The 25047-nt window shown below is 33.9% G+C and overlaps 1 protein-coding gene across 7 annotated transcripts in view; it reads left to right on the forward strand.

The window, feature by feature from the left end:
- LOC136033630 (neurofibromin-like) overlaps nt 1-25047 on the forward strand; it is a 212509-nt gene that overhangs the window by 55320 nt on the left and 132142 nt on the right. For 4 of the 7 annotated variants that reach the window (XM_065714431.1, XM_065714434.1, XM_065714437.1 and 1 more), the window contains 6 exons: nt 946-1019; nt 4648-4806; nt 7197-7378; nt 14010-14321; nt 19654-19881; nt 24492-24608. In XM_065714431.1, the coding sequence (XP_065570503.1) occupies nt 946-1019; nt 4648-4806; nt 7197-7378; nt 14010-14321; nt 19654-19881; nt 24492-24608 (1072 nt within the window). The remainder of the gene's footprint in view (nt 1-945; nt 1020-4647; nt 4807-7196; nt 7379-14009; nt 14322-19653; nt 19882-24491; nt 24609-25047) is intronic. The other 3 variants (XM_065714435.1, XM_065714436.1, XM_065714432.1) reach the window with 1 other exon arrangement.

Here is a 25047-nt window from a genome sequence, read left to right on the forward strand (position 1 = left end):
ATTTGAACTGATATCTGAGTCAGAAAGGAGCAATTAAAACCAGAATTAGTAAAATATTTTATCGATTTTATTGTGCCAAAAAAAATTCCACTTTTCTGTATTGTATCAGGACCTCTAAACGAGCAATCGCAATAGCCAGCGTTGTCATCGCTTTGTAATAAACTGTACCAGTTTTTCGACTGAAATTGTACTGCTAGAGATTCATTTGTACCATTTGAACAGTAGGCTAAAAATTTGTCATAATAAATAGGTAACTTTTGATAAACTACAATATGAACTGATTTCCGAGTCAGAAAGGCACAATTAAAATCAAAGTTAGTGAAATATTTTATTGATTTTATTGTACCAAAAAACTTCCACTTTTCCGTATTGTATCAGGACCTATAAACTTACGGTACTTTTGTATTGCGTTAGCAACGCTGCTAAGATCATCTTCACCAATATTTACAAAACATAACCTTTGTATCAAACGTAAATAAATATGGCCCGACTTGAGAGTTAAAAAAGTATAATTTCTCGTTTTAAAACTGTCTTTGTGCTATGAGGTAGGGATGATTGATTGATTTATCGAGAAACTGGAATAAGATGCAAACCAAGGCCATATTCACGGGGGTTATGGGGTTTGAACCCCCTAAAATGTCCATCCGACTCGTAAAAAGGTAACAAAAAGACATATAAACAAGTGTTTTATGTGTTTCATAAAGTTTTTGTATAACCCCCCTCTCCCCCTGAAAAAAATACCCCCTGCCCTCTGAAAAAAATCCTGGATATACCCTTGATGCAAACTGTGTAATTTAGCATGTTGGCATATGCCCTATATTCTTCGGTTTATTTTATTGTAATTAAAAAAAATATATAAGTTTGTACCTTCAGTTCTGAAAAAGGATGTTCAGTATTGACCATCATTTCAAAAGGTATTGTGATTTTAACCTCTTTTTTCTCTAGGAAGGGCTGCTCTGCAGAAAAGAATAATGGGACTGCTTCGAAAAATAGGCCAATGTACACAAGGATGCTCCATCGTAAGTTTATCACTGACTCTAAAGATAGTAAATTTTATCTTTGGAGAGTTCGGCGTTAGAATTAGATACGCTCGATATGCTTATGCGCCATGAAAGGCTAAAATATACTACGCTAGAAAACTCCATAAACATGGGCGTGCAAAACTGTTAACCTTTAGGAAGAAGGGCAGTCAAATTTTTGCTTTGGGGTGGGGGGGGGGTTCAAAATTGAAAAGCTGACTTTTTCTTCTTCTTCATTAATGTTCGTTCCGTGTAATAGGCTAGTCCACGCTACACTAGAATATAGATACGCTAGAATACGCATAAACTTAGGCACATAAAATTCTAACCCTTAGGAAGGCGTTCCAAATTGGAAAGCTGACTTTTTCTTCTTCTTTATTAATGTTCGTTCGGTGTGATAGGCTAGAACACGCTACACTAGAATATAGATACGCTAGAATACGCCATAAACTTAGGCACACAAAATTCTAACCCTTAGGAAGGCGTTCTAAATTGGAAAGCTGACTTTTTCTTCTTCTTCATTAATGTTCGTTCGTTGTGATAGGCTAGAACACGCTACACTAGAAAAATAGATACGCTAGAATACGCCAGCCATAAACTTAGGCACACAAAATTCTAACCCTTAGGAAGGCGTTCTAAATTGGTAAGCTGACCTTTTCGTCTTATTAATGTTGGTTCGGCTTACGTTTTCTTTCACCATCTATGTTCTGTTTGCTATATTTTAGCTCATTTTTATTGCTTATCAGTTCCTTCCTCTTCATAAACGTTGACTCTGCCATCTATATACAATCACCCCTGTTTTCTAGCAGACGCAAACTGGCGTGAGAAATTTTCTTACACTGCTGCTGTGAGAAATTTTGCCCACAACTTCTTATCACGGAAATCACTTCGCGCTCTGTAATATTTCTTAAGATAGGCCAGAATACCGACGATTTATCAAGGGTGACAGGGGGCCAAATACTACTACTACTACTAATAACTCACTGCAGCACCAAGCCGCCTGAGGCCAACACAGCTACGCACGCTCCTCCTCCAACCTAATCTATTTAAAGCCTCCCTCTTTACACCCTCCCAGGAAGTTCCCATTTCCTTTAAATCTTTATTTATGACATCCTCCCAACCCAGACAAGGACGACCTGCTTTCCGTGTAGCCCCAGACGGTTGGCCAAAATGGACAATCTTCGGTAATCTGTCATCCTTCATCCGTAGAACGTGGCCTAGCCATCTCAACCTCAATCTCAAATGCTACGGGAAATGATTACAGTTTCAAAAGGTGCATTGTAATTTTAGCAAAAGCATAAATAGTTGTCTACTAAGCTGAAGTGAGTTCTGTTGTAGGAGTGCTATATCTAGTACTTCTCACAATAGACATAATGGCGGTTTCTTTTTGAATAACGATCGTACCTTCTGAATAGTCGAGACTTAAGCGGTTCATTTTTTATTGGTGTCCTTCAAGAAACAAGTATTGAAATCACGGATGACATGTTGCGTTAAGAAGCTTTAATTTCATAATGGAAGACTATTATTTATTATTCTAGTTGTTTATTTCAATATATTATTCCAATTATTTATTAGAAGCCTGTTGAAGTTGATAGTCTGCTCTTCGATACTATGTCAGATCTTACTTTTCCGTTCAGTGTATCTTTTCTTTGTCTTATTTTTTGAGTTATAAGCTCTAAATAACTTACTCCATGCGTTAATTTCTGTTTATTTTATATTATAATATCCCTATTTACCGTCACTACTGACATGGCCAAAAATACTAGCTTCATTACCTGAATAGTACCTTAGAAGCTCAGATGTTTATATATCCACGCTACACAATTGAATTTACACTCTACGGAGCTCAGATGGTCGTGAGAGCTACTATTTTCAATCTGCGAAATATCTTTTAAACATTATATGACCAAACGCTGCTTGTTTTGTGTATTTTTTCACAGTTCAGGGAAATCTAAACCAGACAATCCTCCTTATAGGTCCCCTCACAATGTTGTTTTTTGCACATTTCCCTTGATAAAGTCTTACTATCTCTTCTTTGAAAGAATTGACATAATAGAATTATATGAAATAGAATTAAAACTCCTATGCTTCTTTGTAATAGAATTAAATTATTGTCTCTTTAGTTTCTGTTTTCTTCTTTTTCAATATTTTTAAATTTTAGTATACAGTTTGAAAAAAAATTGTTTTAAAAGACTGTTGTAAAGGAGTAGAGATGGTCTTGTCTCATATCCCCCCCCCCCCCGCTATGTAGACATGGTGATTTATATTAGTTACCTAATTCTGTCTCAAAACTGTGCCGTTCGATTTTTGTTATGAATCTTCATAGACATTTTTTGACAAAACTTGTTCCCTGAGGATTATCTCCCACCTATTCTTAACGCCTTTATGCTGGTAGGCATATAAATATATACTTTTATTTTTATTTTTTAAATTCGGTTTCGTTTTTCACAAAATATTTCTCTGCAGATAGAGGAGTGAGATTCTCCGGTTAGCGTCTTATATGTTACAAACTTCTGTCAAAATATATTCTTCTTTTCCTTTTCTTTTTTAGTCGCTTCAAAATACACGCTATAGAAAACATATAAAAGGAAAAAAATGTACCCAGAATAGGGGAGTGGAAGGCAAGCTTTTTCATAGCTTAATCTTAATATTGACTTACCCCTCCAAAAAAATTTTGGTCCAACTCGTAAAATCTTAATAAAAATGCGTTTAAATAAATTCTGACATATTGATCAAAACTGGTCTGAAGAACTTTCGTCTAATAGTTTGAAAATATCTTCCTGAAAAGTCTTGAGGTACTCTGTCTGGTCCAAGATGGCTTAGTTTGACCTATGAAATAGAAAGAAATATAGCTTTTAACAAAGGTGGTTGTTTTGACAGCTGTATTATGAGAGAGCCATTTCCAAAGACAAATTCTTCTTTTCCTCTTCCCAAGGATTTTGAACAAATCTTGGACATCTACTTTGATTAGTTTTCGATTTAAAAACATTACATTTATTTCTTTTCAACAGAGTTATATTTTTTTTTTCTTAAATAATTCTCAGTATTTTTTTTCATTTTTAATTCACTGGTTAAATATTAAAAACGCAAAATCCAAATGCACATTTTGGAAAAAATCTAATAACGGGTCTTAATAACATTAGTTCTGTTTTTAAAGACATGAAATTTTTAGGCGTGGGAAGAGTCCTTCCAAAATCGGGAGCAAACAGGAATTTTGGTTCAATACCTGTTGGGTCAGAGTGGTATCTGGCCTTCGACACACTTGACAGAATCAAGTTAGATGGTGTTTTTTTTTTTTTATTAGTGCACCAACGTCATGTTTGCGTTAAAAAATCATTCAAATTTCGGCGTCACTGAATCTTTTCAAGAGAACTTTGATCCTAACATATGATCCTATGTGATTGCCTACCGGGAAGAGGGTGAAGGGGAAAACAAGGTCTTTATTTGTGATTTCTGTGACAAATCATTCAAAACTAAGGGACACTTAAAGGTACGCTTTTGTATTTTCACTGTACTATACTATATAAATATAGTTCAAAATTAAATAAAATCAAACTAATTAAATTTTTCTAATCTCTTCTTTTCCGATTTTTTATGTATTCTGTTTTCAAAGACGTGACATTTTTAGGCGTGGGAAGAGTCTTTCCGGAATTGGGAGCAAGCAACAAAACTACTCACATCTTATCCAAAGTCCAAAGTGGAGGAGGTGCCAGCAAGTGAAACATTTCATAGGCCAACTACTAACAAGAGGAGGGCTTCTCAGCAATCTACAGAACATGACCTTGAGGCAAGTCCGTAGAATCTATAAGAGATGATACACATGACTTGTTATATTGTGTTCTTTGTGGTACATGTTTGAGTTCTGGCGTCACCAAGACCCAAATCCTTGCTTGGGGTGGGGGTTCATACTGTAAAGCTGTAAGCTCAGTCGCCTGGGGTGAGGAGACATTGAGGCCCGAGCTTCCATTCAGTTGAATCCGCCCCGGCACAAATAATAGAGCCATCCTGAATGGATGGCACATAGGAATTGTAATCTTGTGTCCTTGATGACGCTGGATCGACTCCTGGTGTCGCCAAGACCCCAGTCCATGCTTGGAGGGGTGAGGTGGCTATAAAGTCTGAGCCTCAATCCGTATTAATACATTAATTAATACATTTTAATATAATTAATAATATACGTTATTAATTATAATTAATAATAATTAATTATTTTATAATATAAATAATAATATAATAATATTATATTAATAATATAATATTGATTATAAAATATAATTATATAAATATAATAATATATTTTATAATATAATAATTATTTTATAATATAAATAATTGTAATTAATTATTAATTATTATTAATATACAATTAGTAATAACATTTTTAATACATTAATGCAATTAATTAATACTATTAATACATTATCAATGCATAGTCAGGCTCTGCTAGGTTCTGCTGTTGGTTGACTCTGATGTGACTTACACACGGCAGTGGTTTTTTTGTTTCTCACATTTTTATTAAACCTAAAGAATAGGCTATGTATAAACACAGGGAATTTTTTTTGCTCATTTATTGATAGATTTTTGCTCAATTATCGACACGGAATCACTTACAGTTTAGTAGTTACTTGGTTAATCAAGAAAAGACTCGTAGAATCAGTGTACGTCATGATACCAACTTCAAAATTTCACCTTGCATGTAAAGCCCTGAACATGAACCAAACACCTTAAGGGCGTTTGAACACAACAAAATTAAGAGTTCTTCATGTGAAACTGTGGATAACCATAACTTTGGTTATGAAATAGAGCTCTAATAGGAAAAAAGTCTAGGGAAGTACCCTGAAAAATTTAAGAGTAATAATTGTAATATTTACCGTAATAAATGTTAAGTAATTGTAATTATTGTAAAAGTAATACTTAAGAGTAAAAAAATTTTAAATTCAGAAAGTAGCTCATTAATAACTTTGTATTATATTCTATCAGAAAGAAAGCATCTAATTCTTACCCGTTGATTGTTAATAACTGGCCCTAAAATTTATGCAAAAACAATAATTCTCTTAATGTTAATATCCTAAAAACTTGATAATTGAAGAGAAACTTAACTTCGCATAGTTTTTTTCCGGTTTTATTTTAATATTTTTTGTTTTAAGAAATATTTTTTTCTTTATTTTTTTTTTACTCTACATTTTTTTTTATTACTGTACAGTGCCATATTCCTTCTTTATTGCTAAGATTCCTGATCTCAGAGCTTATTCAACAATACATTTACAACAAACACATTTCAACATAGTCTCCCCCTCAAGGCTCTGGGAAGGAACAGAAGAGAAAGCAAAAGTATAAAAAAAAATCATACCAACAAATAATCCCAAGCTAGTCAGGGGAGTTGCACATTATTCCAAACCAGACAATCAGTAAAACTGAAATATCTCTAAAACTGAAATGACTTACAAAAAATGCTCTAAAACGAATCCAAATCCAATTCAGAGACGTCAGACCCAGGGGAGGTCAAAAAGAAACTAATTGTTTACTAGAAATTCTTTGATGCTCTTTTTTGGAGATACCACGAGTGACAGCTTCGTTAAGACTCTGGGAGTGTGTTCCATAATATATTACAAGCTACTAAGGGGTTGAAGTCAGGTCGCAATGAAAAATGTCAAGTACATTCCAAAAATGCAAAATATATAAAATATATAATGTAAAATATATATATATATATATAATATAATAAAATATAATATAATATAAATATAATATATATATATATAGATATAATATATCAGCTAAGATGGATAAAGCTAAGCTTCGTCCATAAAACGTGTATAAAACAAATGCTGAAGGAAAATAAGCTTTTAAAGTTGCAATACTTGAGTGGTAGCAGTTGTTTTTGCCTTGTTCTTTTTCGATTGATATTCTTTTCCTTTCTTTTTTACAGCTATTTTTTATTTCTCTGTAAGTTATTTTTCAATTGCTCTTGCTCAATTGGTTCTCTTTTGTCAGTATATTTTTGTCTGCCACATATTGTCGAGTCGTTAAAAAAAAAAAAAAAAAAAAAAATGTATTACCCCTTTTTACCAAAATAAATAAATCTATCTATCATATGCCTAGAAATTAAATTATAAGCATATCGGTCTCTGACTGTTGTTACATTTATCTTTTGATATAATACATTCTTTTTAATAGGACCAGGTTAATGAGTGGGCGAATATGACTGGATTTTTGTGTGCGCTTGGCGGCGTATGCCTGCAAAGGAGATCCCCCTTGCCTCGAACACATCTAAGCTTGTCTACGCCGTCCTTGGAACTGAGAAAATCGAGCATGTTGTCCACCTCAAGTCAGGATGTCCAATATTGTCCAGTGACTAAGTAAGTTCGATTTCGCCTATATTTGAGTTCTCAATGTCAGGTACTGTAGATGTTGTAGATCTAAGTTTTTAAAGTGCTATTTTTTAAAGCATAGTTTTAGCAAAAAAATATACTCACATTCTTATCTGATAACATATTAGTTTACCACTGCCCAAACTTAATGGGCTAAAGAAAAATAAATATTTATGAGTTTAATGGTAAAACTCGTTGATTTTAACTTGGTGAAGTTTATGTTGTTTTTTCTTTGCCACAGGAGAAAAGTGGTGTCAGATATATTATAGCTGAAATTGTATTATGCGGCCACTGGACCCTACTTTCGGCTCTATTTTGCTCTCTAAATAATCCCAATCACATGTCGAAAGGGGAGCAACATGCGTGTACATATTAGGTTCGAGGGAGAGGCAAACTAACAGAAGAAACCGAATAAATTTGTGAAGACAGTGAATACAACCTAAGCGAAAATTTTGGCTAACAGTCAACAGTCGTCCTCGGCGCAATATTATATAAAAACAAGAAAAATCAAACTTGCTTTCTCAAAAACATATTGGTTTAATTGGTGTGCTGACGGATTTTCATTACTGCCCTGGGATGTCAAGATTCATTACCCATAACATTGCCATAACCATGAAAATTGTTGACGTAGTTTTGACCTTTAAATTCCAACATTATAGCATTTCAGAATTGTGGGAGGCAGGGAAGCAGGGCGTCAGGGTTATAGCCGACTTTTATTTTCTTGTATGTTTTTTTTTTTTTTGGAGTTTTCACTAGGCAAAGTATACATATTTAATTTTAACAGAACCACCTTATGTTCAGTTATTTGTCGATGTTACTTTATTCTTGTTATTTTTCTTTATAATTTTTCTTTTTGGTTTAAAAGATGAAGGTTGTTTGTGAGCTTCTTGAAAACTATATGCGGTACACTAAACCTTAGAAGAGCCTCAATGGTCTTAGCAAAATGAAACTTTGTATGAGTTTAGATTCGTTTATAGTTTTTTTGTTTTGAAACTAAAATTACCAAATTACCAAATTACCAAAATTACCAAATTAGAATAAATTTTGAAAGAGTGTTATCGTCCTTACTTCATTAAGGTTTAGATAGGACTGGGAAGAAGGGTATTGATTCAAACTGTTCGAAGTGATTAAAAATCTGAGCAATTCCTTGTAATATTTGCTCTTTTTACAACTAGTCTTCTATGCCTTTTGTTCGTGGGTTCGCTTCAATTGGCTACTGATTTTATAATATATTAAATCATGATTTACAATTAAATTTGTGTACATAGGTGAAGTGTGGACGCACCCAAGTCTCTATTTAGGAAATTATTATCGTTTAAATTTCTTTAATTTCAATTTTAATTAACAAGGGGGGGGGGTACCCGTTTTTATTTCAGTTGTGACTTAACCCCTTCTTCGATGTATTTTTGAAACTCTTCGATTGGCTCTAACAGTCACGCTAAATGTCAATATTTAATAAGATCCAGCTTCGTAGAATAGAGTTAAGCGGCGTTCACATGTATTCTATCTGGATGACGTAGTGGTGACGTAGATAAACAGGATAAACTATCTGGATGACGTAGTGGTGACGTGGATAAGCTCATTAAAGCACAATAAATAGACAATGGCATGAACTTGAAACCTGTATATTGCATTCGAAATTTTCGCAAAAAAAAATTCCGAAAAAAATCAGAAGGTTAACTTTGTATTTTTACACGCTAATTAGCATTTCTTCCATTCATTTTTGACAAGAAATCGACTTCTTTACAGGAAGCTTTTTTTTCCAAACGAAACAGCGTGTTTTCCACAATTTCTTTAATTTCAATTTTAATTAACAAGGGGGGGGGGGTCTACCTATACACATGTAAAGGTAGACCATTATTTTAATTAAATAAAAAAAAACTAGTTTTTTTAACTGAAAGTAAGGAGCGACATTAAAACTTAAAACGAACAGAAATTACTCCGTATATGAAATGGGTTGTCTCCTCCGCAGTCCCGCGCTCTTTACGCTAAAGTTTGACTCTTTGCCACAATTCTCTTAAAACAACTAAAAACTTTAGCGTAAAGAGCGTGGGACTGCGGAGGAGACAACCCATTTCATATACGGAGTAATTTCTGTTCGTTTTAAGTTTTAATGTCGCTCCTTACTTTCAGTTAAAAAAACTAGTTTTTTTATTTAATTTCTGAACGTTTTTGAATTAATGCATGTTTGATTTTGGCTCTCCGCACATAAATTATTGAAATGGAATTAGTATATTAATTTTTTTTTTGGCTAAATGGCTTTCTCTTAGTTTTGATCAGACGATTTTGAGAAATAAGGGGTGGGGAAGGAGGCCTAGCTGCCCTCCAATTTTTCGGTTACTTAAAAAGGCTACTAGAACTTTTAATATTCAACGAACGTTTTTATTAGTAAAAAATATACGTAACTTAAGAATTAACTTACGTAACAAACTTTTATATTCTTATATTTTTATTATGTGTACGAGGGGGTTTGTACCCTCGTTAATATCTCGCTCTTTACACTAAATCGTAAGTTTTGTTCCAATTCTTTAAGAATGACCCCTGAATCAAATAGGCCGTAGAATAAATAGTTGAAATCACTAAAAATATTTTAGCATAAAGAGCGAGGTATTTATCTCCTCCTAAATACCTCGCTCTTTATGCTAAAGTATTTTTAGAACCCTACATATGCGTAATAATCTCTGTTTGTTTTAAATTTCAATGCTATTCCTTACTTTCATTTGAAAAAACGTTTTCATGTTTATTTTTTCATTGTTTTTTTTTTTTATAGTAATGCTAGAAAATCCTGCGCCCTTTTCATTGAATTTTTTTTCCCATGGCATATTTCTCCAAGGAAAGATCCTCCCACATAGCCCCCTCCCTCAACCCTACCCCCAAAACCAAAAAGATCCCCCTGAAAACGTCTGTACACTTCCCAATAACCATTATTATATGTAAACACTGGTTGAAGTTTGTAACTTGCAACCCCTCCCCCAGGGACTGTGGGGGAGTAAGTCATCCCCAAAAACATAGTTATTAAGATTTTCGACTATGCCAAACAAAATGGCTATCTCAGAATTTTGATTCGTTGACTTTGGGAAAAAAATGAGCGTGGGAGGGGGCCTAGATGCCCTCCAATTTTTTCGGTCACTTAAAAAGGGCACTAGAACTTTTCATTTCCGTTAGAATGAGCCCTCTTGCGACATTCTAGGACCACTTGGTCGATACGATGACCCCTGAAAAAAAAAAAAACAAACAAATAAACACGCACCCGTGATTTGTCTTCTGGCAAAAAATACAAAATTCCACATTTTTGTAGATAGGACCTTGAAACTTCTACAGTAGGGTTCTCTGATACGCTGAATCTGATGGTGTCATTTTCGTTAAGATGGCTTTTGATGGCTAAGACTAAACTTCATGAAACTTATATATTTAAAATCAGCATTAAAATGCGATTCTTTTGATGTAGCTATTTATATCAAAATTCAATTTTTTAGAGTTTTGGTTACTATTGAGCCGGGTCGCTCCTTACTACAGTTCGTTACCACGAACTGTTTGAAAGGCCGTAGAATAAATAGTTGAAATTACTAAAAATACTTTAGCATAAAGAGCAAGGTATTTATCTCCTCCTAAATACCTCGCTCTTTATGCTAAAGTATTTTTAGAACCCCTCATATGCGTAATAATCTCTGTTCGTTTTAAGTTTCAATGCTACTTCTTCCTTTCATTTGAAAAAACGTTTTCATGTTTATTTTTCATTGTTTTCTTATAGTAATGCTAGAGAATCCTGCGCCCTTTTCATTGAATTTTTCTTCCCCCATGACAGATTCCTCCAAGGAAAGATCCTCCAACATAGCCCCCTCTCCTCAGCCCCACCCCCAAATAAAATAAAATCCCCCTGAAAACGTCTGTACACTTCCCAATAACCATTACTATATGTAAACACTGGTCAAAGTTTGTAACTTGCAGCCCCTCCCCCAGGGATTGTGGGGGAGTAAGTCATCCCCAAAGACATAGTTATTATGGTTTTCGACTATGCTGAACAAAATGGCTATCTCAAAATTTTGATCCGTTGACTTTGGGAAAAAAATGAGCGTCGGAGGGGGCCTAGATGCCCTCCAAATTTTTTGGTCACTTAAAAAGGGCACTAGAACTTTTCATTTCCGTTAGAATGAGCCCTCTTGCGACATTCTAGGACCAATTGGTCGATACGATGACCCCTGGGGAAAAAAAACAAACAAATAAACACGCACCCGTGATTTGTCTTCTGGCAAAAAATACAAAATTCCACATTTTTGTAGATAGGAGCTTGAAACTTCTACAGTAGGGTTCTCTGATACGCTGAATCTGATGGTGTCATTTTCGTTAAGATCCTACGACTTTTAGGGGGTGTTTCCCCCTATTTTCATAAATAAGGCAAATTTTCTCAGGCTCGTAACTTTTGATGGGTAGGACTAAACTTGATGAAACTTATATATTTAAAATCAGCATTAAAATGCAATTCTTTTGATGTAGCTATTGATATCAAAATTCAATTCTTTAGGGTTTTGGTTACTATTGAGCCGGGTCGCTCCTTACTACAGTTCGTTACCACGAACTGTTTGATGTAGCTCTCGTGTACATGCAGAGCTTTGGATTGAGTTCAAAAGGGTGTTAGCCAATCAGTTCTCTAAATAATAATTACATGACTGTAGATTTGGCCAATCAGGAGACATACATGGTCGTCATACTTTGACAGTTTTGAGGCTTGACAAGTATTCATTTTTTATTTTTTACACTAAGGAAGTTTCCGGTATTAATAAAATTAGTAACAATAATTAATAAAACGATACTTAATAAAAAGATAATTTAGATGTGTAGATTTAGCCAATAAGGAGGTTTAACAGTTTAGATGCTTGATTGTTTGTTTTTGTTTTTTATATTAAAGGATTTCAGGTATTAATAAAATTAGATACGAAAACTAATAAAAAGATAATTTCGGAGTGTAGACTTGCCAATCAGGACGCATGATCAGTTTGACAGTTTGGATGCTTGATTTTCTTTCTTTTTTTCTTTTTTTTTTACTGAAGGATTTTCAGAAATTAATAAAACTAGTAACAACAAACAAAAAAAAAACATTTTACATAACGATAATTTAGGAGTGTCAATTTAGCCAATCAGGAGGCTCGATCAATTTGGATGCTTGATTGTTTTTCCTTTTTTTGTACATTAAAGGATTTTTAGGAATTAATAAAGCTAAAAATGTTAATTAATGAAATGATAATACATAACGACAAGTCATAAAACGATATTATAGGATTGTAGATTTCGCCAACCAGAGGCTTGTTCAGTTTGACGGTTTAGAGACTTTTTTTTCTTTTTTAATGAAAGGATTTTAGAAATTCATAAAACCAGTAACGATAATTAATAAAACAGTAAAACATAATGATAATTTATAAAACTATAATTTATGATAGTAGATATGGCTAATCAGGAGGCTTGATCAATATGATAGTTTTGAGGGCTGTTATTTTATTTTCTGATGTTAATAGATTTTCCAGGAATTAATAAAATTAGTAATTAACAAAACAGTGTAATGTTTGGTGGCTTGACAGTTTTCTTCTGACTCTAAAGGATTTTCAGGAACTAATAAAACCAGCATCACATATTACTCATTTATGAGATCCACAAGCCTCTCTTAGCCAAGCTATCACAGAACTGTCAAAAGTGGTATTCTTCGTCTTCAAAGAAGAGCATCGCTACCACTCTACTGTGGTGTAACTCCTCTGCTGTGGTGTGGTGTAACTGCTCTGATGTGGTGTGGTGTGCTATCCTGGCGATAATCAGTATTGATCACCGAATCCTGTGGTGTCACAACAGACCAGGCTAATTACCCAAAATCCAAGCCGGGTTGGATCTCTATATGTGTTTACTGATTTTGCAAGCCGGACGCATCTGCGGATATGGAAATCTGGCTAGATATGGATATTATTTAGATATTTTATGAAATAGAGAAATAATTAGGAATCATAGAAATTAAATGGAATAGAAAAGATGTGGGAGATAGAAATGATATGGGAATTTGGCTTGGGAGCGCCACTTAGGGTAATATGCAACACAATTTCTCTGTGCCTATTTAAATGTGAATCTTGGGTTATGCTTACATACGAGACCTGTTCAAATTCAGTCAAAGCGGTTCGTTGATATAAATATTATTTGTTACTTTCTGTTACAGCGCCTATGTTAGGTTCATCTATTGACGCACTGTAAAACCTGTTTCTTCGGTAGTTTCTTTCAGCTTAGTGTGAGACAAGACGAAGACAAGCGACAGAATAGATTGGAAATATACAATTTGGGCTATATATTTGAACACTAGGTGGGAGGGGGGGTAAAGTATTTGGATAGTTTGAAGTTAGAAAACAATTCTTCCTTCATAATATGCAGAATAATTGTACATAACACATTTTGCATACAGACCCGCTCCCCCCGCTTTACCCCCTTCCTATAGTGTCTAAATATATAGACCAGATTTGTTCCTAAAATATTATATTTTTATGATATTTTGTGATATTTCATGTGTATTAGTTTGAGAAATGATTCTACTTAGATGAAGAACTTAACATAGGCGCTATAACAGACAAGTACCTATTATTCTTTTTAGCTTTGTTGGTCAAATACTGCCATTGCTTGTTTGTTCTAATGAAAAATTTGGCGCCCAAATTCAAAAACATGTCAAAGAACTGGTTGGACATGAGATGTCGCCTGCTTTGTACCCTATTTTGTTTGATCAAATTAAAGCCATACTGGACAAATTCTTCGATCATCAGGGTCAAGTCATTGTTACGGATGCAAATACCCAATTTATTGAACACGTTATCTTTATTATGAAGAATGTTCTTGAGGTGAAGCTTGAAACACCAGTTGAATATTTGGGTATTACCAGCATAGAAGGAATGATGTTAGCCATTGTAAGGTAAGATCTGGACTAAAAAAGATAACGGGGAGGTGAATATTTTCCCAATATTTATTAAAAGCAAGTCCCATCCGAGGATTTTAGAAAAGCTATACCGATTAAAGTTTTTGACCACTTTTCTCCCCCAAACGACCAGAACTACCGTGTTGTTGATATTTTTTATTTATTTATTTTTTTTAGTAATTATTCCGTTATACCAACTTGGGCAACACATTCTTTTTGTTTTCTCTTTATATCATTCTAAATGATGTAACTCTATCAATTTACTTTTTTTGCAAAGAGATGAATGGATGCACAAATTCTCAGTATTTAAGTAAAACTGTCAATCAGGCTCTTGATGAACTCTGATTTTTTTTTTTTTTCATTTATTTGTTAGATCGGGCATTAAAAGTTGGTGTCGTACTAAAATTGTAAAACCTCTGTTATTATTTTTTAACGAGAAATGGAAAAAGAATTAGTGTTGACATTAGTTGTTTTACAACAATGAGAATATTTTCTTGCAGCTAGAACCTCTGTTTTTCTGTTTTCAATAAAGCTTGTAGTAAGATAGTTCATAGCTTTTTTTTAACATTTGTTAAATTTACGGAAAATGTATCAAACAGTTCGTGGTAACGAACTGTAGTAAGGAGCGACCCGGCTCAATAGTAACCAAAACTCTAAAAAATGGAATTTTGATACCAATACCTACATCAAAAGAATCGCATTTTAATGCTGATTTTAAATATATAAGTTTCATCAAGTTTAGTCTTACCCATCAAAAGTTACGAGCCTGAGAAAATTTGCGTTATTTTAGAAAATAGGGGGAAACGCCCCCTAGAAGTCATAGAATCTTAACGAAAATCACACCATCAGATTCAGCGTATCAGAGAACCCTACTGTAGAAGTTTCAAGCTCCTATCTACAAAAATGTGGAATTTTGTATTTTTTGCCAGAAGGCAGATCACGGATGCGTGTTTATTTGTTTTTTTGTTTTTTTGTTTTTTTGTTGTTTTTTTTTTTCTTTTTCCCAGGGGTGATCGTATCGACCCAGTTGTCCTAGAATGTTGCAAGAGGGCTCATTCTAACGGAAATGAAAAGTTCTAGTGCCCTTTTTAAGTGACCCAAAAAATTGGAGGGCACCTAGCCCCCTCCCACGGTAATTATTTTACCAAAGTCAACGGATCAAAATTCTGAGATAGCCATTTTATTCAGCGTAGTCGAAAAACCTTATAACTATGTCTTTGGGGACGACTTACTCCCCCACAGTCCCCATGGGAGGGGCAACAAGTTACAAACTTTGACCAATGCTTACATATAGTAATGGTTATTGGGAAGTGTACAGGCGTTTTCAGGAGGATTTTTTTGGTTGGGGGAGGGGTTGAGAAGAAGGGGATATGCTGGGGGAACTTTCCATCGATAATTTGTCATGGGGGATGAAAATCTCCATGAAGGGAGCGCAGGATTTACTAGCATTATTTAAAAACACAATGAAAAAATAAATATGAAAAAGTACTTTCACCTGGAAGTAAGGAACAGCATTAAAACTTAAAACAAACAGAAATTATTACCCATTTGAGGGGCTCACCTCCTCCTAATACCTCGCTCTTTACGTTAAAGTATTTTTAGTAATTTCAACTATTTATTCTACGGCTTTTGTGATTCTGGGGTCATTCTTAATGAATTGGGACAAAATTTAAGCTTTTATTGTAAAGAGCGAGGATCTGACAAGGGGGCGAACCCCCTCATATATGTAATAAAAATATGAGAATACAAAAGTTCTTTACGTAAGCTAATTTATAAGTTACGTAAATCTCTTACTAATAAAAATATTCGTAAAAAATTAAAAGTTCTAGTTGCCTTTTTAATTAACCAAAAAATCGGAGGGCAACTAGGCTTCCTCCCCCGCTCTTTTTTTCTCAAAATCATTCGATCAAAATTATGAGAAAGCCATTTAGCCAAAAAAAAAAAAAAAAAAAAATGCAAATTTCGTTTTAATTATTCCTCTGCGGAGAGCCAAAATCAAAACATGCATTGATTCAAAAACGTTCAGAAATTAAATAAAAAAAACAAGTTTTTTTAACTGAAAGTAAGGAGCGACATTAAAACTTAAAACGAACAGAAATTACTTCGTATATGAAAGAGGCTGCTTCCTCATCAACGCCCCGCTCTTTACGCTAAAGTTTTTTACTGTTTTAAAAAGAAGAATTGATAGACAGAGTCAAACTTTAGCGTAAAGAGCGGGGCGTTGATGAGGAAGCAGCCTCTTTCATATACGAAGTAATTTCTGTTCGTTTTAAGTTTTAATGTCGCTCCTTACTTTCAGTTAAAAAAACTTGTTTTTTTTATTTAATCTCAAATATAAAAAGAGTTAAGGAGAGGCTCCTATCATTGTTATTTTTTCCTAGAAAATGGTCCTCCAAAATTTTGCCCCCTTAATCTATACCTTTCTGCTTATTTGATTCTACTCTTAAACTGTACCGTTGGCTCATCACATAACACAGGGTAGAAATTTGGGGTTTCTGAGATTCCTTCCCACAAAAAGGTTTCGCCATGATTTGCAAATACGTTAAGTAATTTTGTCTCAGAAATCTTAACCTGCCGGATTTTATGGCTTTATATATACTACTACTACTACCACTAATAATAATAATAACTCACTGCAGCACCAAGCCGCCTGAGGCCAACACAGCTATGCACGCTCCTCCTCCAACCTAATCTATTTAAAGCCTCCCTCTTTACACCCTCCCAGGAAGTTCCCATTTCCTTTAAATCTTTATTTATGACATCCTCCCAACCCAGACAACGACGACCTGCTTTCCGTGTAGCCCCAGACGGTTGGCCAAAAAGGACAATCTTCGGTAATCTGTCATCCTTCATCCGTAAAACGTGGCCTAGCCATCTCAACCTTTCTTTCATTATAGCCCCAGAAAGCGGGACTGAACCACACTTTTCGTACAACCTACTGTTTGAAATACGGTCAGTCAGCCGGGTACCCAGAACAATCCGTAGGCAATTTCTCTGGAAAACATCCAGTAAATTTTCATCTGCTTTTCGGAGTGCCCATGCTTCAGAGCCATATTTGACTACTGTCATCACTGTAGCTTCCAATATTCTAATCTTGGTTTGTAGACTTATCTTTCTATTCTTCCAAACTTTCTTTAACTGTGAAAAAACACTCTGAGCCTTAGCTATTCTATTTTTAACATCTTCACTGCTCCCACCATCTTTACTAATAATACTACCAAGGTAACTGAAGCTCCCAACCTGATCAATCTTTTCGTTACCTAATGTCACCTTTTCATCTTCACTTATTCCTAGCCTTAGTGACTTAGTCTTCTTAACATTAATTTTCAAGCCTATTTTAGCACCATGAACTCGTAAAACCTCTAAAAATTCATTCATTTTGCTCACACTTTCATCTAATATGCTTAAATCATCAGCATAATCTAAGTCCAGGAGCGTTGTTCCTCCCCATTTGATTCCATGGTCTCCAATTGCCTTTCCTGCGCTCCTTAAGACGAAGTCCATCAAAATGATCCATATAAAGGAGGATAGAACACAACCCTGCTTAACTCCTGATTTAATACAAAACCAATTGCTAACCTCATTTCCTACCTTAACCGCAGAAGTATTATTCTCGTACATAGCGCAAATCACTTTAATGTATTTTTCAGGTATACCATATAACGACAAGACCTTTGTTAACGCTGTTCTATCAACAGAATCGAAAGCTTGCTCATAATCGATAAAACTGAGGACCAAAGGTGTTTGACAACGAAGGGACTTCTCAGTTTATTAACCTAAGAGTGAAAACCTGGTCGACACATCCTCTACCTTTTCTAAAACCGCATTGTTCTTCCCTTAAAACTTTGTATACAGCATGTCTCAGTCTAAAAAGTATCATATTACTCAGTAATTTGCTACCTACAGAGACCAGACTAATGCCTCGATAATTACGACACTCACTCTTGTCACCTTTCTTATACAGTGGTTTAATTAAGGTTTTCCTAAAATCATTGGGTACTTCCCCTTTTTCAAAAATCATGTTCGTAATCTTCAGTAGCTTATTCCTAACCTCAGAGCCACCATATTTAAGAAACTCATTAATCATACTATCAGCACCTGGGGCCTTATTATTTTTTAATCCTTTTAGTACTGTTGCTAATTCTTCCTCACTAAACAAATCTTCCTTCACATCCAAGGTATCACAAACTTTTTCATTTTCATCTATATCTTTTCCTGCAACTGTATCTTGGTTTAGCACATTCTCAAAATATTCCACCCATCTTTCTTTAACTTTTTCCTTATCACTAATTGTGGCCCCATTTCTATCTTTAACTGGGACTAGTCCGGATTGGCTACTCCCTTTCAATTTATTAACATGCCAGTATAATATTTTGCTATTATGCAGTCTAGCCGCATCTTCCAGATCCTCAGCAATTTTATCTATCGCCTCCACTTCACATCTCCTTAGTTCATATTTTAATGCTTTCTCCACTTTCTTTACATTCCTTTTGTTTTCATACGACCTATCACTCAGATAATTCTTATACAAACCCCTTCTACTCTCTATTAAACCTAAAGCTTTTTCACTAATATTCCTAGTTGCAGTCTTAGCACTCTTCCCTAGGACACCATCAGCAACTTCACAGTTTTTTTTCTGAAATTATTTCATCCATCTTCCACATGGTCAAATTTTAAACTCTCAAGTTTAGTACTCAACTCTTCCTGGAATTTTTTTCTCAAATTTTCATCCTGAAGTCTACCAACATCATAACTTTCCGGGAGGGAGTTACCCTTCCGAAATTTCAGCTTTAAATTAACCTTAGACACTACTAGATGGTGATCTTACTTTTAACATCAATAATGGCACCCCTATACACCCTAGTATCTTATATTGATCCTGCTAGTCTTCTGTTTACAATAACATAATCAATAAGGTTTACTGTCTTACCATCACGTGAAAACCATGTCAACTTATGGGCCATTTTGTGACCAAACACCGTATTGGTTATAACTAGGTTGTTATACCTACAAAATTGCAAAAGCCTATCCGTAATATAAAATACATTTTTTCCTCTTCCTCTAGATCCAGTCCTCTGAAATTTTGCCCCCTTAATCTATGCCTTTCAGCTTAGTTAATTCTAATCTTAAATTGCACCGTCGGTTCATCCCATAACACAGGGTAGGTATTTGGGGCTTCTGAGATTCCTTTCCCTACAGAAAAGTTTTGCCATAATTTGCAAAAATGCTAAATTATACGTTAAGTAATATCATTTCAAAAATCTCAACCTGCCAGAATTATGGCCTGTTGTGTCGATAATATAAGATACATTCATTCCTTTTCCTCTAGATACGTCCGCCATCTTGATACAACAGTTTTGGCCCTTCATACAAAAACAAAAGTGTGTCAGCTGGTGGAAGTAATGATGCAGCGACGGGATGATTTAGCTTTTCGACAAGAAATGAAGTTTAGGAACAAGATGGTTGAGTACTTAACTGACTGGGTTATGGGCAACTCTCATCAGATTGCACCCCCTGGATCTGGAGATTTGACTGGCATCACGAGGTATGCCATGAGGTTTGTACAATTGAATGTTGTTTGTTAAATTCACTTTTTGAAGGTGTTATGCTGGGATTAAGTTAACTTCTGATAGAAGAACGTAAATTCAGTCAAACCGAAGCTATCTAATGACATCGCTTAGAAGTTTTGACTAATATACCTTATTGAAAATAATATTTTCTTATCTTCTTCTAAAATCTCTTGAAAAACTAAATACTTTCTGTCAGGGATGATTTCTGCACGGAAGACTTCATAAATCTAGAATACACAAATTTATCATGAAATTAACCACTTGAGGGCTAAACCGTCACCTGCAACTTTGTTACCAGCGATACAATGAAATCGTTTTTCTTGTACAATTTGTCATTTAAATGTCGGATGGCTTAGTGGGCTGTAAGTAGCAATCAATGGAATTACTCAAGAGGTAGTAAGAAAAGGGGGGACGAGTCTCATTTAGAAGATGTATTGAAAACCAACGTTTTCAGTTTGTAGAGACGATTAGAAGATGAAGATGTATTGAATCTTAGAAGATGTATTTAAAACCAACGTTTTGTGAAAAAGCTAGTTGATATTACAAGGCTAGGATGATATTTACTGCCGATTTTGTCTAACGAAAGCTACTAAGGAGCTTCGCTTTATGAATTTCGGCTGGTATGTCTAGTCGAATGTAAAATTCTCTTAAGGCTTACATGAAATTTCTCATAAAAAAACTCCTATATTAATCCTAGAAAATAGGCAATCACACAGTTTCACCAGTCCATTAACAGGAAGCTGTAATCTGTTTTAAACTTATTAAACTTAGTTTTACCAGCTCGAGAACTTAAATTTAAAACTAAGTTCTCGGAGATTTGAAAAAATACTGGTGCTTCCTTTTAGTAGAGGATATTTGGTAGTAACTTCCTCCCCTTTTTCGATCAAAAATGACCCTTCACAATTTTTTTGTACTTAAGTTTTGCAACCTAAACACATTTTTATGTCACTATTCTCCTTTAGCCTCAAATATAAGACAGGCTGTATATGCTAAAAAAAAAGAAAAAAAAATGTTTTAAGCCTTGCTTTAATTCGAGTAGTTGCTAGTCATAATTGTCGAGTAATAAGGGGACTAATTTATAATCTTAACTGGGACGTGAATGTTTCAAATATTGTTAAACAAGCAAATGCATCGCTCTCCTTGTTTAAGCTTCTTAATAAATTTGTAATTGACTAATTTATAATGACTGAATTTGGACTAATTTATAATGATCTTAACTGGGACGTGAATGTTTCAAATATTGTTAAACAAGCAAATGCATCGCTCTCCTTGTTTAAGCTTCTCAATAAATTTGTAATTGACTAATTTATAATGACTGAATTTGGACTAATTTATAATGATCTTAACTGGAACGTGAATGTTTCAAATATTGTTAAACAAGCAAATGCATCGCTCTCCTTGTTTAAGCTTCTTAATAAATTTGGTTGCCCATGGATGCATTTCCTTCGTGTTTATCTGGCATCAGCATCTTTCTTCTCAGCTTATCAACAAAATTGAGTTGGTTCACAAGCGTTTGATAAGGATCATTTACAAAGAGAGTGAAACCCCATATTTCTTCCTCCTAAAAGCCTTACCACCTTAAAAGGAAGGAGGGGTAGTATTTGCTTGCGTTTTTTGACTTCAGCTATTTCCAGTACCCGCATAGAGATCATTTTCTGTGGTTTCCACAACCCCCCTAGGATCCTCAGAAATCCCAACGTTTTCGCCGATCCATGCTTTTACCGAAAGGTTCCGTAAGGTTTCCATTGCTCCTATCACATACCTAACCACCAAGTTGATTTTCATTCAAAAATCAACGGAATCTGTCTCAGTCATCGGTCACGACCTCGTTTAACAATTCTTGACCTCTGTCATGAGCTAAATAGGGCTCCTTTGTCTTTTTTTTTTTTTTTTTTTTTTTTTTTTTTTTTTTTTTTTTTTTTTTTTTTGCACTTTTATTATCGTCACAATAACTGTTGTCTTCTTATATTGTTATTTCTTCCTGAATTCTAGTTTTTTTCTTGTCTAGTTTTGTTATTGTTTTCTGAATTCTAGTTTTTTTTTCTAGTCTAGTTTTGCTGTCGTTTCCTGAATTCTAGTTTGTTTTTTTTTCGGCCTCGATCTCATTTAACAATTCTTGACCCCTTTACTGAGCTAAATAGTGCTCATTTGTCTTTTTAATTACTTTGAACGACCCAACGGTCAACCTCGCCCAACGACCCATCGGTCAAACTCACCCAACGACAACGGTCTACCCCAAAACACGCTTGAATGCCAAACGCATTGCCTCACTAATGTTAGCAACAGATATCTAGGATAGTATTTGGGATATTTAGTTATCATCCAATAATTTGGAACTTAAGGTTATACCTGTTGTTCCTAAAGTCTTCCCGTCATTAAAGTTTGCTCAGAGGCAAGGCCTTATCCAGGGGAGGGGGCTTGAAGGGGGGAGGGTTTTTTAAATTTCAAGTTCGAGTTTTACTTTTCATTTATTTCTTGACCCAGGTCTTTTTTTCCAAGCCTCTTTTTATCAATTGTTTCTTTATTGATATTTGACTCCCGTTATGCTTATCATTTGTTTTGATTTTAACTTCTTTCTTCATCTCAAACGTGAATTCATCTGTTCCTTTTAGCTCGGAATAGTCGTTTGTCAGTAAAGTAGTACCTTATTTCAAGAAAGGGAAAAAATGTTGAAAGGAATTATGTATTACAAGAATTATGTAGATTTCATGTCAATATTTTGTATCTAAGCCGTGTTTTTCAAATCGGCAACACATTTGAGCTTACATAATGTTTTATATTTGTAAGCTTATGAGACAAAAGTTTACACACATAAAACGGTTTTCCGTTTTTAGGATTTGAATTTTATTATGATTGGTGTTTTTTGGTTAAAATGTTGAACCTTGGTGTGTTTCTTTTTTGTCTTTTTGTTGTTATTTTTTCTTTTCTTTTTTGATCTATATTATTTAACGTTGTGTTTTGTTCCTGAGCTTTGCTTGTAGACTTTATTCTGTGTTGCTATTGTCCGCAGGCTTTTTACAATAAATTTATTATATCTAAAATATGTCTTGGGCATGTTTTTTTTGTCATTGAACCTCTAAGGATATAAAAAAAACCATGAGTAAAACGACAAGTGATTTATCTAAAGTGAAAATTTGTTAGACAGTGAAATTTGTTCAAACCTTAAATGAATATTTGGGCTTTATTTGCAAGGTTTGCTGAGCCGTCCTCAGCAAACCATGCATATAAATAAAATATGACTTACAGTAAAATGTGATCTAAAAAACAGAAATAAAAAAATTAATCAGTCCCAAAATGATTGCTTCAGGCAAGTTCAACCAGGAACTTCGTAATTTACCCCTGAGAGCCTACTCGTAAAAGAAAGACTTGAACTTTGGGTGACTTGTAACCGTGCTCAAAGATAGGCCAAACTATGTAAAAATTCAGATTTCCTGAGTCAGAATTTGGCTCTTAGTTACGTTCCAGATCTACATTTTAACTAGAAAAACACTCCATGTTTTGTACAGACGCTAAAAGGAGTTAATTGATGACTAATAAAAAATAGAATTCAATAATTTATTTAATAATAGTAAGTTTATAAATCAATAAATAGCTTCTAAGAAGAGATTTTCTATGCATGACATAGGTAAATGAGATTGAAATATAACGAAAAGCTAGTTGTTTTTTTTTTTTTTTTTTTTTTTTTTTTTTTTTTTTTTTTTTTTTTTTTTTTTTTTATATATATATAAATTGGTTATATTTTTGCTTCGTTTTAGAGTACTGAAGACGACCTAGCGGAAGTCTTTGTCGAATTACCTGCCTTGTTTTCCTTATTTATTGGTTGAAAATTATCCAATTTGTTATTTTGTATTTTTTTATTCTTCTATTCTGTTGTTTTTTGTTTTTTGTGCATAACAACTCAATGATAATAACTTGATAGTGATTAGAAAATTTGAATAAAAATGGTTAATAAAGAAGTCATGTGTAACATGTCATCCAACCCAAAACCTCGGGGTCTTTATTTTTTGAAAAGCGGCTCTTTTTTACAATCTTCGTTTTTTATACATAATACACTAATAGTACAAATTCTTAATACTAAGAAATAAATAAAAACTTGATAAAAAAGGATACACAATAAGTAATAAGAGATCAAAAACATCTCGTCCAATACAAAACCATTGATTTTTTTTTTAATGGTTCTTTCTTTCGTTCTTCGTTTTTATGTACATAATAAACTAATAAGAACTAATTCATAAGATTAACAAATAAAAAAAAATTATTAGAAAAGGATTAATAATAAATAAAGGGGCATCAACAGTATATCGTCCAACCGAAATCCAAAGGACCTTTATTTCGTCAAAAGGGGCTCTTGGGGAGAGATTTTTTTTTTAAAATAGAAGGTAAAAATCGATTTATATTAAACAATACATTAATTGGATATATTTATTTCATATTAATTTAATTTAAAATTAATTAATATATATTAATGTATTAGCTAATTAATTAAAAATTATCTATTATATTAGTTAATTTTTATGATTACATTAATTATATTAAATATAATTAAATATATAATTAAATAAATATTACTATAATTAAATATAATTTATATTTTTAGGGATCTGGATCAAGCATGCATGGTTGCAGTGGGTGCACTTCTTCGGGGTCTTCCTTTGCAGCCAGAAGAATCAGATAGAGGTGATCTTATGGAGGCGAAATCTCAATTATTTCAAAAGTAAGCCAGATTTTCTTTAATAATAAAAGAGAACGGCGGATAAAGGTTAATATGCCTTGGTTCTTAATGTCTATACTGATTTAAAGGATTTTTGTAAGATGCACCTTATGATCGGCTCGGTATTAGCTTGGCCCCTAGAGGGGAGGGGATAAATTACAAGTGGTTCCCATTTACATAAAACGTGAATTTTACGCTGAATTTTTCAGTTTTTCCTGAGGACTCCTTTGAAACGGTGTCATGAAAGGGGAAGGTCACCCCCTCTTCTTGTATATAGGTATTTCATATGTGGCATAATAACTTCTTAAGTATTTCTCCCAACTATTCTCTTCAAAGTCAAATTCCTTACCTACTACCTTCTTGAAAATTTAACTTTCTTAATTTCTTTTTTATTATCTCTTTCCGTCTCCTTCATTAATGTCCAGCTTTTTGTTTGTTGTCG

This window comes from Artemia franciscana, chromosome 12, assembly GCF_032884065.1.
Source record: "Artemia franciscana chromosome 12, ASM3288406v1, whole genome shotgun sequence".
NCBI lineage: Eukaryota > Metazoa > Arthropoda > Branchiopoda > Anostraca > Artemiidae > Artemia > Artemia franciscana.